The following is an 18,127-nucleotide window of genomic DNA, read 5'->3' on the forward strand; positions in this document are numbered from 1 at the left end:
GTTATGATATCTTCTGGTCAGTGTCCAGGAAAAAAACTGCAAATAACTCTGATCTCTTTCTAGGAACCAAATTGCCCAGTACAGAAAAGAACCTTCCACCCTCATTCAAAATGGACAATAGTGGATTTTTTTTAGGTAAGCAACGTGAGAAATCCTCTTGACAGAAAACACACACTAACTTGTGACATACACACACACACCTTCCACCAGGTCAGGCATCTTGACTTTAGCTGTGTTTCCAAAAAAAAAAAAAAAAAAAAAAAAAAGGTAAAAATTCAAATATCAGACGTAAGAACCAAAACTAGGTGGCTTTGGGCTAAATACGCATTAAGATGAGTAACGAAATGAAGCCTTTTCTTACCCTCTTATTTCAGCTTCAAATCAGATTTTAATTTTCTTCCAGTATGTATTTCTGAAAGAGATCCCCCTTCTTCCATTTTCTATATCAGCAAAGAAAGGTGCTAAAACCAGTAGGGATAGGAGCCAAATCCACTCCCCTTCAAACATCACTGGAATTTTTTTAGCGCTGTGAAAACACAGATACTGCAAGGCTACATCCAGTTTTAAGAATCCAAGAGTTAAAAAAAACCAAAACAAAACCAAAAACAAAACAAAAAAAAAAAACCACCAAAAAACATTCTCTATGTGTTTATTTTCCTGCTCTTCAGACAAATCCCATGGGATTATATGATTCATCTCTTGTGCTGTGTTAGACCAGAATCAGACTGCTCCCTTCACACATAGGTGTGATACTTCTGATGAACCTATTTTTCTAAGAAAAAAAAAAAAAAACAAAAACAAAAAACAACAACAACAAAAACGCCCTAGTTTTCAGTATGCACATAAGCAGCAATTCAAATCGCATGATCACCAGATTCATTAATTGAAGGCATTGCTTAGATCAATTCTGATCCCAAGTAGAGCTCACTTTAAACCTTTTCCCTTAAGGGAGCAATCATAAGTTCTCTCCCCTCTTCTCAGCTGCACATTTTTATGAAATATTCAAGTATTCAATGTGTTCAGTACCTCCTCCTCTTTCAAGTTTAGATTAAATTGGCAAAACTGTGACAGCGAAGGGAGAGAAACATTTGTTTTGGTTTCCTAGGAAACTAGACTAAAACACAACTCCAGAATTCATTTTTGATAAGATAATATCTATTCAAAATATTATCCAACTTGAAGTTCAGAAAAACAGAGAAAAAAAACCATCCCAACAACAAAGAAAACCAAACCACAACAACAAAACCACGAAAAACCCCAACCCCATTATCTAATTGTTTTCCCCAAAGGCAAACCACTGAACTGATCCTACACTAGGCTGCAGTTCCCATTCCCCTTACTGGAAGCCAGCACAGTAAGCCTTGCTGTGATACCAGCCCATCTCTCTCATCTGCAAAGCAGCCTGGATGTTGTCAAACCCACATTTTACAAGTCCCACTAGCGAGAACCCATTGTACCATGCAGAAGTTACTGAGCAAATATGCACTGCTCTGAACTACAGAAACAATAAAACTTTTTAATATCTACAGCATCTCTATTCCAACCATTAACAGAACATAAAGCCCACAAGAACCTCTGATACAAGCTGGTATGAGCCTCATAGAGGCTGTCGAGTCTTTCCTGTGCTAAATGATCTTCCTCTATGTATTTTTACCTTGATTATTCTCCTGATGTATTTGTTATGAAACAAATGAACCCACACTCCTCTCTGCTAACTATCACAGAACAAAAGAAACAGGACTAGATTAGAGAAGCCAAAAATCAAAGTACACTGGGATCCAAAAATAAATATTTAAGAGACACTTGTTGATAGCAATCTGTACAGGAAAGTAATGTTCTGATCTTCACTTAAGACATTTTGAGAATTCAGGAAGGATTGGAACATGTTTTTTGCTACCTCAAAAGAAGCCAGATGCATAACATTTACTATACTAATAATATCATCACAACTGATATATTAAGAAATTATGATCCATTAAATAAGAATATATTAATTTCACAGTAGTTGGAAAATATCTTCGCTTATTAATGATTTTTTTAATTATATGTAAAGTGCTTTAAAAATTTTCTCTATTTTGGAAAGCTTAGACAAGTAACCCCTAAATTTAAGAGTCACAAATCATCAGACATGCAGAAGGCAGAAAGACAAAATTAACATATGCTTTTAATTGAAATGCAAGAGCCTCAAAAGTCCAGAGGCAAATTCTGTCTTCTTGCTTTTTTTTGTGCTTAAGATGAAAATAAAAAAGCTTTAAAGCATAATTTGGCATAAGTTTAAAAAAGGTTCTTTATCTTTCAGAACAATAAAAAAGCCTAACAATTGAATGCATATAACATTTATCAGTTATCCACAGTTTTCTCTGATGATGTTATAGTTCCAAAAGGGCATCCAGATGTGAGATGACAAGTGAAAGCAAGAAGACTGCAAAGTTTCTAGAGCAAAAATACTTTTAAAAAGGGCTATAGGTAACTTTTTCTGGACATTTGATTTTCCTGAAAACTAGCTTGCATGGTCATGTGACACAAGCAAAGCTGCTAATTTTTACTATTTCGTGTTTCAACAGTAGAGTTATGACAGCACTGCCTAGTGTTCAGCTAGATTTCTGATCAGTTCAGATACCAAACTAATTTCTGTGCAACAAACTGATTTTCACCCCTAAAATTTAGGACAGAGAAGGCATGCACATTCTATAAATAAGAAATTACATCTTTGAAGAGTGGCGTTAAGACAGATCAAGCGTAATTTCAGTCATCATTTCCATATCTTTTCCCATAAAAACAGGGAAAAAATTAGCCCAATTTCTCTGTGAGGAAAAACAGGGGAAAAACCTAATTTTAGGATATTGCAATACCTTACAGGAAATTTACACTGAACAGGGAAGAAGATTTAAACATTAAGCCAAGGAGAAAATTTTTTTCTGGACATCCATTGAGGACAGTGACACTCTGCATACTACTTTAACCCATCTCAAATTGATGAGACTCACACACTGTAGTGGAGGCACCTTCAAATAAATGTTACCAGTCACAGGTTGTCAGACAGTCCCTATTAACTGATCCTTAGGATCACAAGAGGTACTCAGAGAACAACTGATGCTGTAGAAGGCTGGTTAGTATGGTTAAAAGCACTAATTTACAGTATAAGTTCCTAACTGTGATTTATCTTCCTAAGGTCAGTTCTGGAGGAATGCGTTTGCGTATGCTTAAGACTAACAAGTGCTTTGAACACTTGGAAACTTCAGAGAATTAACTTCCTCCAGTGCATCTGTCTAATGCTATTAAGCTGATCACTGAAAAATAAGACTGAGATTAAAGATTTTTCACCCCTTTCACCAAAAGAGTCTTGATTCTACAGCAAAATAAAGATGCTTGACAGATACAACTAAAAGAAGCAAAATGAAATGCAAAGTTTTTGTTGCAGAAATTAAAAAAAAAACATTCTCTAACCACATGACTGACAAGATAAAGATGGACGAAGCCCATGAACCTTCCTGGTGAACCAGATGAGCAGAAAGAAAAAACCAAAGCACAACCATTTATTAGAAAAATATCAAAACATTTTGACACACGGAAGAAAAGCTACTATGTAGTCAGAGTTCAGACATGTTCTTTTCGTGCGGTGCAACTAACACAACACTGAATTTGGCTGCTATGTTTTCCAATCTGTTCACTCAGCAAGAAAAGATTGCCTAAAGTATTTAGCCAATGCAAAAGAAGATTCAAAGTCTTTTATAAAAAGCAATTTTATGGGACAGGCAGTATTTCAAAAACGGCTGCACTTATATTACAGGATTTTGCCATTATAGCCAGAACAGCATTTATAAGGGGAACTTCAGATGAAGACTAAATTCTCGATCTAACTGTAACCACTGTAAAGTGTTTTGCCCTCTATGAAGGCTTTTTGATTTTAAAAAACATGTAATTTTTGCTCTAAAAACTTATATGAATATTAAGAATATATGTTAGTAGTAAAAACATGCAAGTCACTAGAAAGTTTTAGAATTATCTTTTATGAGCAAGCCACACAGCAGTCTCAGCATCTCACTGAGCAGCAAAACAGATGAAAGTAATGCTAGCGTTACAAAGCCTGGGATCCTAAAAAAACCGAAAAATTTCATGCCCCCCACAAACAGCATCAACAGTTATTCTTCAGTGGCTATCCTAATCCCTCAAGATATCCCAGTCCATCTTTTGTTTTATACATCTTTAGACTTTGTTCCTATAAACAAGAATTGTCTTCGCTGCGTACCTTGCACAGCACAGAGCTCACTGTCAGTACTTAAATACAGAAAAATAAGAACACACTGGCATTTTTTCATCAAAAGTTGCAGGATACAAACCTCCAGGAAGATATGATTCACTTGCTGTGTCATCCCCATCATCTCCATCTTCATCATCACGACTCAACAAATTATTTACAGCAAGGTTTACATCAAGATTTGTTCGTTGGAGTTCTCGAATAATAATACTTCTGGACTTCCCTTGTAAAACAACTTGTGCCTATAAGAGCAGAGTGAATTGGTTACTGGTCATTCTCAGATCATCAACCACTATTCATAAAAAAATGCTTGATTCTAAAGAAAGTCTAGTAAGAATCAAAATCCAGTAACAGTACATACAGACACAGGCTCCTATCAATTTTTCACAGTATTGTGTACTTGATATCCAGCCTTCTCTCAGTTCCAGTTAGGCCACTGAACTGCAACTTTGGCACTAAATTTCCTAACAAAATCTTAGAATCTACTTCTTGGAATGTTTAATGCTGCAGTTAAATAATAAGTAAAATCTGGTTTTGAGAGTTTCTGCATGTTGCTATAAAAGTGTTTAAACTTAGTATGTCAATCAACAGAGTTTGCAATCAATTGCTGTGCCAAAAATACACCTCAATCCCTTTTACACTGGTTTCTTTCTACTGCCCTTCAAACAAAACCACTTTAATGACTCTATTTTCCTCCTCCTTATGTTTCTAAAGGCTTATCATCAGCAGTTTCTGCAACACTGAAGTTTTTATTAACGAAGTGCAAATGCAGATAAAATCTCCCAAACATCAGATGCAATGAATTTACAAAAAAAAAAGAGAGAAACTGATTTATTCCACTGAGCCTAGGACTCAGAGCACTTTGTTTTTCCAGACTAGCCTCTACCAAATGTCAGAGATTATGAGAATTTTGAAAGATCAGAAACAAAAGAATGTAAGAAACAAGTACCGAGTATTTTCACAAGTTTAAAAAAAGGGACATTCTCATAGCACACAAAGGTAAATTTTTTGTCATAAACTTCTATGCCAGAAGTTTACAGATTTTTGAGACCTCCTAGAATATACAGACCATCTGCTAAGTTCTTTCCCATTGCTCTGCTTTCAAGTTACCTCAAAGATGTTTTAGACACCTTCTATTTTAAAGGCAAACAAAGTACACTATCTAAAAAATAAAATTTTTAAAAAAGCAAAATATCACAGAAAGGGAAGTACAGCAGATTATCTTTGGCCTAGCAACTAACAACTGTATTTCAAATGTCAACCAGCAACTATTTCTAAGCTAATAGTTAAAATGCATTAACTAGTCACATATTTTGAATGTATTCTTTTCTTCAAATACGGAGGAAAATGTTTTAACAGACTTAACTGCTTCTTCAGACTTAAGTGCATTAAAAGGCAAAAGTAGAGCAATATATACCCAACATTCAAAAAAGGCACATTTATAAAAAATTAAGCAGAGATGTCCACGAAGAAAAATTATCAGTATTTTAAAGAGAGTAAATAAATTTTATGTCTTTCATTTACAGCTGAAATGGATCATTCCTTCTATCAAATACAAAAAAAAAAAAAAAAAGTCAATCTGCCCTCCTTTGTTACATTCCTTCAAGAAACTTAACATTTGATATCATTCTCAAATATTTTATTTTCTCACTAAATCTCCCCTCTGCAACCAAACGTGGCCTTCCTCATCAACATTAAACATATATCTTGTCTTGGGTGATGTTTGGAAAATGAAAATTCTAGAATCCAAAAGTCTATCACTTCCACTACACATTTAAGAATAAAACCAAGTCAGCTAAGGAAAGTCAATTTCTTCAATTGCATGCCATTACTCCTTGGAGAACAGGCACTACTACAACACAATCTGGTACACATGCTCTGAGAGGCTTCCAAGTTTTTGGAAGCAAGCAGTTTCTAGTTCACATACCTGTGAAATTAGTTCCTCTGGAATGACTGATGCTGGAATCACTGGTTGTGGTTGACTCCCCAGCAGTCCAGATCCTCTATCACGTCCTGTGCGTATAACTCTGGTCTGCCTTCGAGAGTCTCGAGCTCCAGCAGATGATCTACCAGAAGATCCTCCTCCACTTCCACCAACCCCTGAATTCCAGCGACTTCTAGAAGATTTAGATTATTTGTTTTTTTAATACAGCAGCATACTTTGGAGGCTATTTCAAAAGTCTTTAGTTTTATTGTTAATAACTTACAAACAGCCTCTGAAAAATACTGAAGCTTGACTTCACAGACAAATGCTATAAAAGTAACTCGCAAAACTAGAAAGAAAAAGAACACCAGGAAGCCGATAAAGTTCTGAAATATGCAGAAGAAATAAAAAAAAAAAGGACTCCAACTGGAACTTGCATTCTTTCCTACTCATATAGCTGCGTGGATGTATCCATACATAAACACATAAAAGGATCAACTCCTGGATTTTTTAAAAGCAATAGCAGCAACATAACATTTAACACTTATCTGTCAATTTCCTGCTATAAAAGCACACATGCACGAACTTCACTGCCAGTGGCTCTGACAGAAGATCACTATGCTTAGGTGGATCTTCCAAAGATTCTGATACTTGATTTACGTTAAGAAATTAGTTAAGATTACACTAGAAAAATCAAGTAATCTTCTCTACGGCCAAAGAAATCTTACACTAGATAGTTCTCTGATCCTCGGGCATAGTTTTCAAAAGATACTCTTTACCTATTCCTATTGCAGAAATCAACATCAACTGTAGACATTGCAAAAACATGCCTTAACTGACTGAATGGTTTCTTCATTTCTATGAATCAGCATCAAAATAAGGCAACAAAAAGACAGTGATTTGTAGAAACAGACATCTCACCATCATTACAACGATCCACTAAGAATTATCACCACAGAACTGTGCCAATTGAATCTGCTCTGCATTTTAAACAAGATAATCTGCTGCCACGAAAGACAAGAGACTCTAGTTTGTTCTTCAAGGTTAACTAAGCTTTATCTTCTAATACACCTTAAAGGTTATTGGATATAGTATTACTGCTACTTAATAAACTGTATCAGCAGAACCTTCCTGCTATTAACCACTTGAAGTCTCGAACTCCTTTCAAGAAAAACATTTAAAATCAGACACAAAAATAAAGATACGTTCTCTGAAACAGTATCTAATAAACTTACATTAAAAGTCTATCATATGTAGCTATTAAAAGCTAATTAAGAATAATTGTCTTGCATTGTATGCCTTCAGTTGATTACTAGCACCCTCTTTTAATTGGGCTTTCTTCTTCCTCCTGACAAGACCCTGCAATCACAGAGAAACTCGATTGTCTGCTTAAGACAAGGCCCTGTCAGACACATCAACATTTTCAGAATTCTAGCTAGCGACCACAGACAATGACAAGACAAAAAGCAGTTAAATTATGTCTTTAGGAAAAGTCTTGTCTCATGAGTTAGAAAGAGAAGTCTAAAAATAAAAAGATACTACTGAAAACAGAAAAAAAGAAAGAACACCAACGAATGTGACATTTTAAATAAAATGAGCCACTTAAACTCTTCTAAAGGGGGGAAAGTGGCTGAGAAGAAAAGAAAAGGGCTGAGGGGAAGTCAAATTCTACCTACAGAGCAACTTTCAATTCAACGCTCTGCAGGGAGGTGTGGGGTTAAAGAAAAAGTTCTGTATTGCATATTAATACTTACTACAGATGCATTTTCTACTTTAAGTTACAAACTATCAATGGCATCGTTTAGACATCTACCAGTTAAAACCATTTCTATTTGTGTAATAATTCAAATATTCCCTGTGTGTCCTAACCTGGTCCTGTTAAGGAGAGTAAGGACACAACCATTGCTATTAGAGCCATCTAAACCTAAAATAAATATTAACATAGAATCTTTCCTCTCATTTCTGTTCACCTACTAGTTTACCACATCTCTCCACTATGCAGCAGCATGCTAGCAATTTTCCAAATCCAGTTACCTACTCAAATGGCTCCACAGTTTGAATGGTTTTAAATTCAATTTATTAAGATAATTACTCCCTCCATTTAACAGACTAGTTATAGTACCTACTGCTATTTTATTAGTTCAGTGACTTTCAACTACCTAGTTCTGAGACATTCAAGAGAAGACATTAGGAACGCTTTAGGGTTAGTCTCTAAGATTCAAACAATTTTAACACATTATGCTTAGCTAAGAATAAGAAGAAAAAAAATGTCTTACATGTAACACAATAAGTTCTTAAACATGACAATACTAGTTTGTCTTTGATGTTTGACACATGGATTTTTAGGTTCAGATTCATAATGATTTCAGAAAAAAATTGGGAAGGTTATGGGGATAGTTATTCTTCATGCAACTAAGGCCCAAATGAAATTAATTTATTTGGTAATAAAAAACGAACAAATTTTCTCGAAATTCATGGGAAAGATGTAGCTTCTTCCTCTTAACAAATCATTCACATGCAGAAACCACAGTTCTCATTATTGCAATCAGTAACCTTAGGAAGCAGCATAGTTAGACATGTCTTACAAAAACATGTAACAAAGAGATCACTGTCATTATGGAATGTAAATTACCTTTCTATAAAAAGGGACACCATCAATTTTAAAGCTAATCACAAGAAATCTGGATCTATACAGTACATTTTGCAGATAGTACGATTTTAAAGATTCTGAGAAACAACCTTTTCCAAATGTTCCTTTTCTATTACAATGTATAGGACCCTTGCTATCAAAACACCACTTATGACTTGGGGCAAGAGAGTGGAAGGCACAAAACAATGGAGCACATTATGAAGGTTCTTCCTGCATAAATGCACTCATTTCACTGTATGCTTCTAGCCTATCATGGTTTAAATTGATAGTGTCCCTCTAAAAGACTGCTTTTCAAAAATCAAGAAACTAAAAAAAAAACATTCAAAAGAAGACAACACAGCCTAAACCAGGTTATTCTTCACACATATATGAAGAACTCTCTGTATCCTATGTGCTGAAGGGTCATTTAAATGTCTGTTATTTTAACCAAGTCAATCAAGTTTGTTTTGTTATATCCTACCTACACAACTGCTGTGATTATACGTTCCCTTAGACATACTGCATACAATTTATATATGTGTATACACATATACTCAAATATGGAACAAACAGATTGCAGCCTCAATCCTATCAAAACTTACCCAAGGGTGTTGCCTGCCAGTCTGCCCAGAGTTTCAGAACCAGACAGAAACCATGGGGAGTCACTAGTCCTGCCTGGCCTGGATGTCCTTCCTGCCCCTGAGCCACTGCTCAACTTTGAACTGAAAGTAAAAGATGGTAAATCAGTCACAAAACAATCCCAAATGGGTTAAGAACAAAACCTGGAATCCCAGGTTGAAATTCTCAGGGACTTAGTCTGGTAACATACCAGCTTAAGCAACACCCTTGGGGAATACTCCAAACTAATCTAACTGTATATTAAGAGGTACACTGGAAAAAGAAAGTGGAAAGCATGCCTAACAGACCTTATGTACATCAGCAATCCATAATAGCACAGATGCAAATACATATTAAGCTAATTAGTGATTGGAGTTCGCCACTGTGCTAAGATTCTCATTAGTGTATATGTACAAATTGTAATCAGCAGGTGCTCTATCTGTAAACCTGAGCCTGAGTACGCTACTTCAATATTAAGTGGTTTAAATTCAAATCTGAACCGTTAATTAGTCCTATTAAGGGGGACTTACCTGGACCGAGGACCACAGGTCTAGAAGGTGAGCCTTGCCAGAGGGGACCACTTTCAGAGTGGATTCTACATTAAGCTTACCAGTTTAACACAGCTTCTTTCTTAAGGATTATTTTTGGAGTAGTTTGTTTCTTCAAGTTAAAGAGAGCCTGTCTCACTCCCTTCAGAATCACATATACTATTTCTTCCTACACCAGTTTGTCAAACTAGGCTGTTTGGCTGCATCACCGTAACCATTGTGACTCTACTCAAAGTATTCATTCCAAAATCTACTTTGAAAATACACAAATAAAAACAAAACCAGAAAAGCAGCTGAGCTGCTTACTGAGTTCAAAAAGTATCTTAGAAGAAAAGCATTCCTTACCCATCACTGTTCTCAGGTTTACCCAATTCCAATCTGTCTGGTTGAACTGAAAAACCAATCCTGCAGACTCTACCATCCTGTATTTAGAATAAGAAAAGTTCAGAACTGAAATGTAAGTCAAGTTTACAAAAAAAATTAAAACACAAGTCTTCAGTTATTGAAGAGTATTAATCAATTTAATGTTAGAATAACTAACTTTAACTGTATGGTTTCAAGTTTGTTATCTGAGAAGATTTCAGGAACTCACCTCCAGAAGAAATGCAGCATGATTTGGTCCCACCACACACTGTTTAATAGTGGCCTGTTCCAATACATTCAAAGGCGGGTGGCTGAAAATAATAAGTGAAAATTTATAGTATTTTAGTATTTATACTATTTAGACTTCTTTTGAAGTCTGAAAAAAAAAAAATCAAGCTGTACATGAAAGGAAAAATGTGCAGTGGTGGTTACCAATACGAAAAACTTTCAAAAATTACTAAGCATGCATGAATTGAAGCACACAGTACATAAAATGCAGGAAAAAAGATCTTAAAAGGTAATCATTTTCATGTAATCTGATCAGCAATAAACAACAGGATTTATACCTCATATTAGAAAGTCATTCCATAATGAAGATTTTAATAATATAATTTATCATAACTGAGAACCTCCCTTTTTCTTCCTGTGTTATCTGAACTGTGTTACCTGAAGCATGTCTGGACTTCAGTATCAGTAGCACTGAGGATTTCTAAGGCTCCATCATCTACTGTACAATCATTTGCTTCTTGTTACTGTTAGAAAAATTGTACTTTCCTAAATTATTTACAGCAGCATATGATATGCCTTACCTGTTTAAATTATATTTATTCAGCTTCTCTGAAACTTCCCTTAATCTGAAACAGAAAGAAATGTATTTGATTACATACTGCACAGTCCACAACATCCACTCACACATCATATTTATGATGTTATGGGAACAACTTACCACCACATTTATTGACGTTTAATATAAATACTACTTGGTGCTGAGAATCTGTTTTGCTTTGGAGTTTTTACCCTTGCCACAGAACCAACATTTGCTTGCATTTCTGTGTGTTTTGCAAGTCACTATCAAAAAACACTACTCTTGCCTTGTTACAACCATTTACAACTTCATGCACAAAATAAAAATATAAAGCAATGAGCATGAACTGTAGATATACTTTTATTTCCTTGTATAAACTTGAATACAGTATCCCAGAGGAGAAAGGATTATAATCTCCTAGGAAATCCAAGTATGTGGCATGTGAAAGCCAAAAATACGACAGTAAATTCCCCAAAACAGAAAACACAAGGAAATAGATGAACAAAAGGCAACGGCAAAAGGGACAAAACCAAATTCTGGCTAACAGAAGAAACAATCCAGAGAAACATCTCTATTTATAAGGTTTTGTAAAACATTACCTTTACTAAAGGTAAACAATGTTTCCAAAAGCTCAAGATATCAGAGCAGAAGAAAGCACCAACCCATATACCACTCCTGCTTACAGGATACTGTGTCCAAAAGTGGAAAGCAACAGTCATTTCTAAGGTAATTTCTAATCCACTTAGGAAAGATCATCTATGGGCAGCAAAAACACTGGCGTATTATCAAGTAAGCATGTCAATTAAAGCTTGGGTTCCTCTCTTCCCAAAGGAGACAAGCAATCTGAAAAAGCCTCCAAAGAACTCCCAATTATAGTCAGAGTACTTGAATTTTATCAAGATATAAAACAAAGACTAATTCTGTAAAACTTGTGTAAGGTCTTCTTAATTAAGATAAAAAATCTCAGCTTTGGTACCATGCTCATCCCAGCATAAATCAGCAACACCTTTCTAAACCTAACAAAAAGCCACACCAGCACTGTTTTTGTCTGTTTGAATCCATGTCTTTAAATCCTTCATTTTTACTTGCTTCATTTCAGTTTCTACATACAGACTACGGACATCAGACTTCAGCTACTTGAAAACCCTGAAAATGAGAAAGAAAACAGACTAGAGGTCCAAACAGTGAAATCTTAACATTATCAACGGTGTTTAACTCTGAAGTATTTGTCCTAAGGGGAAAAAAATAATGGAAAAAAAATCTCTAAATCTGTTTGAGAAACAAGGTCTTTTATACTGATAGAAGTAACTTTCAAGCCCAAGAAGAAAGAAGAAGTGAAAAGACAGCAGGAAGGAATTGAATGTGTTTAGAATAGCCTTTTGCTATCCAAGCCAAGCTGCCAATTTGTAAGTAGGCAATTTCACACTCCCAATTTCCAGCCAAAACTTCACACAGGCCAAGAGTACATATGCAGATAAGGTTTCTGTGAAGACAACCCACAAGAGCAAGAGAAAATACAAACTTCCCATGCAATCTGTGCAAAAGGTACCCCACAAGAGTGAACTACTGTGGGAGACTATGGAATGAACCCCAAGTACACTCCACACCTTATCATATAGTTTTATACAGCAAGCAGGGATTGCTGCGTACTATCTGACAAGTTAAACATCCCTGAAGTTCCATATCTTGAGTTTGCCACCTAACAATTTCCCACAGGAATCCTGAGCAGTTTCCCATTAACATTTCTCTCCTGGCAAGCATGAGTAATAATTACAGAATAGGAAAACCTACCTTTATATTCATTGCACTGCCTTTAAGAAAAGCTGATGGCAAAAAAACTAGCACTTTATTGAAGATGATTACTAGACTAGTCTATGAGCAACATTTAAAGCTTCCTTACCCAGCCTTGGTCACAAGACCAGACCACTACCAAAGAAATAGATTATAAAATTTGAAAAAAATCATCATAGTCCTTTTATACCTGTAAAAAATGAAGTAATAGGAAAGAAATATGCTCAGGAAGCTAAGACTTGAATAGTCAATGAATCCATGAGTAATCTCAATCTCAAGAGAGTAGGTCTATCTGCAAGAAGCACAGGCCAAAAGAGATCTAATGTTCCTGAAAAGAGGCTGGCGTCAATCATCACCAGGAGGGAGCAGAGAAAGCTATAAACAACAATGCTGAAAGTACTAAACTCTTCTGTAGAAAGAAAAATAAAAGTAAAAACTATCTCATGCCTCAAAAATCTCATATGCAACTGCTGTAACAGCAAAATTAACAAGTACTGCTCATAAGCTCCTATAAGTCCACAAGGACTTGAATTTGATGCAGAACACCACTGAATTTGTTCCCTGCTGAGCTGCTGGTTCCACCCTCATTCCTCCTGTTTCTTGTGCTGGCACCAGCATCCACATGAACACCAATCGCAAAACCAAACCAGCAGGAAAACAAGAACAAAGCAGAAAGATGTGTTTGTATACTCTGTATGGAGAAAATAAAAACTTGAAATAATTTCCTGCAGCAATCTAAACCTCTCTACCTGCACAGTTGCAGGGTATTGTACCACTGACCCTCTGAAGGGAAAAGCTTATTTAAGATCAGGTTAATTTTAATTATACAGTGCAATGATTTCAACTGATGGTGCTCTGGAGGAAGAGGTACAAGCAGAGATGATTCCCACATCAAGGTCAACATTTTCACTAAGACCCTTCTGTGGTAAATGAAATCTCCAATATAAATGCCTTGACAGACTACACTTCAAAAAGGTCTCATTAAAGGCAATTAAACTACTTCAAAGGACAAAGTTAAAAGCAACAAGTATTTTCATCAAAAACATTTTTGAAGAAATACACTAGCTTGGCAACACTTTTAGACAAAAAGTTTAGTGATGATAGCTCCTGTCAAGACACACATTCTTTAAATATTATTAGTGAAATTAATCCAAAAACAGCTGTGAGGAAAATACAGTCAGTTTGTCCAAGCCAAGGAGGGATTTCTTTAATTTCAAGTTTAGAAGCTCCAATTTCTAGCCTCTAGAAACTGATCAGAATAGAAGGGATCTATGCTCACACTAAGCAACCAAAAAGGCTCTAGGTCAGGACTATCACAGCTCAGATTTCTGACATGGCACTTTTATTCATCACAAGACATTACTTTTCTCAAAGAAAATTTCTATTTCCAGGCAAGTTTATCTCAGGACCCATTCTTCCACCATATCTTGTTTTATAAAAGCAAGTTAGGCTCAAAAATGCAAGAGTTATAGAGAAATTCAATTTCAAAATACTGAAGGTAAGAGTTGCAGAGGAGTAAAAAGTACTTTTTAAAAAGACCAACCAAATAAACAAAACCAGCCAAACAAAAAAAAACACACAGGCACATATAAAAAACCCCAAGCAAACAAAACCCCCCACACCCCAAAACCCTAAAACTTTCAAAACCAACTTGGTATGATGAACAACTTCAAGTAGGAAATAAGAAATAAAGCTACTTCAGGCCTGGTAGATTTTTCTAAGTGATCAGGTCTCTTTAAAGCTACTTAATGTGTCAATGAAATCTGTATGCCAACAAACACTAGACTTCCACACCAGAGCAGAAAGTATTCAAGTACCACTACAATGCTTTTCCAAGGGAAGGCTAATGCTAATGCTAATAACGAGCAGATACCCAAGGGGACACACCTATATGACACAATCCATTTAAGCACTGGAGAACAGTCCTACATACCTATCAATACTTAAAAGCTAAAAACAACCTTCATCCCTGTCCCTCAGCTGAGATCCTGAAGGGCTCTGAGCACAGCGAGCCAGACCCAAGGAAGCACCTCTGGGGCCAGTTTACAGGGTTTGGCCCAGCAGAGCTGCACAGCCTCCAGATCAAACACCTCTCTCACCTGCCTGTCTTGAATCACATGGAAATGAGCTCCTGTGCCGGTCTATCAGTGTCACAAAAACAGTCTCAAAAATGCAGAAAATTGATGCCAATAAAAATCTTAAGCAAATACATTATCTTAGCTTCCTAATCCCAGGATAACTTTGATGCTAGACACTGTCATTGATGTAAAGTCACACCCAGCTATCTTCCGTGCCACAATACAGCATACAGAAGGATCCTGCCCCCAGCTGCCATCTCAAACATTAGAGAGCAGCTTTCAAGGAGGCAGCCTTCCACAGCTACACCTTTCTCCTACTGGAATAAATGAAGATTTGGAGTGTGCTTTAAGTCATTCTGGGTCGAAAGGGGGAAGGATCCATAAAATCAAATGCTAAAGTACCAGGCAAAAGCAGGCAATAAGATTATCTGTAGAAATAAAGTAATGCACATAAGAAAAAAAGGAGAAAGAAATCCCAAGCACAAGTACAAAATGACAGGCTCCAAGGTAACACATACTGCTCATCAGGGTAGTGGGCTAATGTGTTTAGACTATAATTCACAGATCACTGAAATGAACTAGATGACAAAGAAACCCTTTGCTCTACTCAGTCAGTACTCAGGGGAACCATGGCTTACACTGTGTCCTCTCCACATTTCAAGAATTATAAATTAGGACTATTTGGTTATTACATACTAAACCAACACCTACTGCTCAGGAAATCCCCAAGCCGCAAATTCTTAGAAGCTGAAAAGGCGTCACTGTATATTTGCCCTATTCTGACACTGTTCTCCTGTTAATCTAGCACTGGTCTCTGTCAGCAGAAAACAGGAGGAAAATAAGTCTTCTCGGACTTCAACAGCTGTTCTTGTATTTCATAGTATCAGCCAACACAGGTTTATAGAACCATATATACAGGACACTTCTCCCAAACTTTATTTCCTATTTTGCATGATTGTCAGTTTGGTTGATAAAGGTAGTTCTGATCACTTCATAGTTCTCTCTGGAACAATGGTAACACACTGTGGTGACTCTGTAATCTGCAGTAGAATGCTAATATGGCAAAGACCAAACAAATTAATGTCCTGAAAATAGCTTTCTGTCACTGAAAAGTCTTCAGGTAATACAGTGATTGCAGAATGAAAGTTCTCTAACAATAGACCCTTACTATTTAATAACACTGATGTAGACAATGACCTAAGTTGGGTATAAAATAGCCCATAAAAAGGTGAAAGCATGATAAGAAAAAGTAGCAAAAATAGAACATGTATTTTAGTTCTAGTTTTAAGAAAAAAAGGCAGACTTCTTACCACTATATTGAAGAACAAGGGGAGAACAGTTTATATTGCCTAGCAAGGCTTAGAGCGCTGTGTTCCATAAAATCCTCACATAGAAGTTGTTGATGTTCAGGCTGGATGAGCAGACAGTGAGATGAACCAAAAACTGTCTGAACATCTGGGTCCAGAGGGTGGTGATCAGTGTCACAAGGTTTGGCTGGAAGCCAGTGACAAGCTGTGTGCCCCACAGGTCAATACTGGGTCCAGTCCTGCTCAACATCTTCATTAACAATTTAGATGATGGGGCAGTGGGTACCCTCAGCAAGTTTGCTGATGACACCCAACTGTAAGGACTGGTGGATATGCAGGACATCGCTGCCATCCAGAGCACAACAACCTCATGACAACCAAGGGGAGGCAAGGCACAAATCCCTGCACCTCGGCAGGAACAGCCACATGCACAAAAACAACCACATGCCAGACGCTGTCCAGCTGGAGAACAGCGTGGCAGAAAAGAACCTGGAAGTCCTGGTGGCCACCAGGTTGAACAGGAGCCAACATGCCTTGCAGCAAAGAAGGTAAAACAGCATTCTGGCTGCAACAGAGAAAGTATTGCCAGCATGCTGAGGGAGACAATCTTTCTCTTTATTCAGCACTCATGAGGCCACATCTGGATTTCTGGGCTCCCCACTACAAGAGAGACATGAGCATACTGGACAGAGTCTAGCAAAGGGACACAAAAATAAGGGACTAGAGCATCTCTCACAAGAGGAAAGGCTGACAAAGTTGGGACTTCAGCATAGGGAAGAGAAAGCTCTGGACGGGATCTTAGCAACATACATGAACACCTAAAGCAAGGGTAGTAAAGGGGACTGAGCCAGGCACTTTCCAGTGGCACCCAGTGACAGGACCAGAGGCAACAGATACACACCAAAACACAGGAGGTTCTGTCTGAACATCAGGAAACACTTTCTTTGCTGTGAGGGTGAGCAGTTACACAGGGTGCTCAGGGAAGTTGTAGAGTCTCAACCCCTGAGAGTTATTGAAACACCATCTGAACATACTCCTGGGCAATCAGTTGTAGATGGCCTTGCCTGGAAATGGGACCAGATGATATCCAGAGGTCCCTTCAACCTCAGCCATTTTGCAATTGATATTGAGGACTTAATGCTTTCAGGATGTGATCTCCTTGAAGGCACAGCAGCAAAAGGAGGGGATTTGCCATTGAAAAGCTAGGAACTCATGTTTTGCTGTAGAGAATCCCTCTACGGTCAGTGACACAGGAAAAAAAGTTACACCAATGAGTCAGGAAAGTGTCAGAGAGTTACACATTCAGTTAAAAAATTCATGGATACTTAAAATATCCAGCTGGAAGTACTCTTGTTTCTTCAGCAGGAACAGCAAGCGCAGGGGCAGACACCTGTAGAATTTGTGAAATGCCTGTAACTAGCAATGAATTCCTAAGCTGGGCGACCAGTTGCTCTAGCTCAGAATCTACTTAGACCCTTTCTTCAGATTTAAGTGACACTGAAAATATCCCCCTCTGAATAAAAAAAACCCAGAACCATAACCCCACACCACAGTGCAGATGATGGCCATAGCCTAGCTCAACAGGAATACAAAGTCAATCACGCTTTTTAAATAAGTAAACACACATAAGCTACGAAACAGTATGGCCCCTTTTCTGGAGAAAAAAAAAAATTGTAGTTAACAATCTAAATACAAACAGGAAGAAATCACAAATGGTATGATTGTGACAGGACTGCCACAGAGGAGTTAACAACATGCCTACCTGTTATTTAACACATTATCTACAGGATTTGGTAGTGAAGTAGA

At 37.0% G+C, this 18,127-nt stretch overlaps 1 protein-coding gene across 10 annotated transcripts in view; it reads right to left on the bottom strand.

The window, feature by feature from the left end:
- Positions 1 to 18,127, bottom strand: part of UBR5 (ubiquitin protein ligase E3 component n-recognin 5) — an 85,460-nt gene that overhangs the window by 56,733 nt on the left and 10,600 nt on the right. For 8 of the 10 annotated variants that reach the window (XM_053999789.1, XM_053999761.1, XM_053999786.1 and 5 more), the window contains exons 2-7: positions 11,150 to 11,194; positions 10,570 to 10,651; positions 10,323 to 10,399; positions 9,414 to 9,533; positions 6,186 to 6,375; positions 4,341 to 4,500 (exon numbers count right to left, since the gene is read on the bottom strand). In XM_053999789.1, coding sequence (XP_053855764.1) covers positions 4,341 to 4,500; positions 6,186 to 6,375; positions 9,414 to 9,533; positions 10,323 to 10,399; positions 10,570 to 10,651; positions 11,150 to 11,194 — 674 coding nt within the window. The remainder of the gene's footprint in view (positions 1 to 4,340; positions 4,501 to 6,185; positions 6,376 to 9,413; positions 9,534 to 10,322; positions 10,400 to 10,569; positions 10,652 to 11,149; positions 11,195 to 18,127) is intronic. The other 2 variants (XM_053999733.1, XM_053999797.1) reach the window with 2 other exon arrangements.

The sequence above is a fragment of the Vidua macroura genome, chromosome 1, assembly GCF_024509145.1.
Source record: "Vidua macroura isolate BioBank_ID:100142 chromosome 1, ASM2450914v1, whole genome shotgun sequence".
Classification (NCBI taxonomy): domain Eukaryota; kingdom Metazoa; phylum Chordata; class Aves; order Passeriformes; family Viduidae; genus Vidua; species Vidua macroura.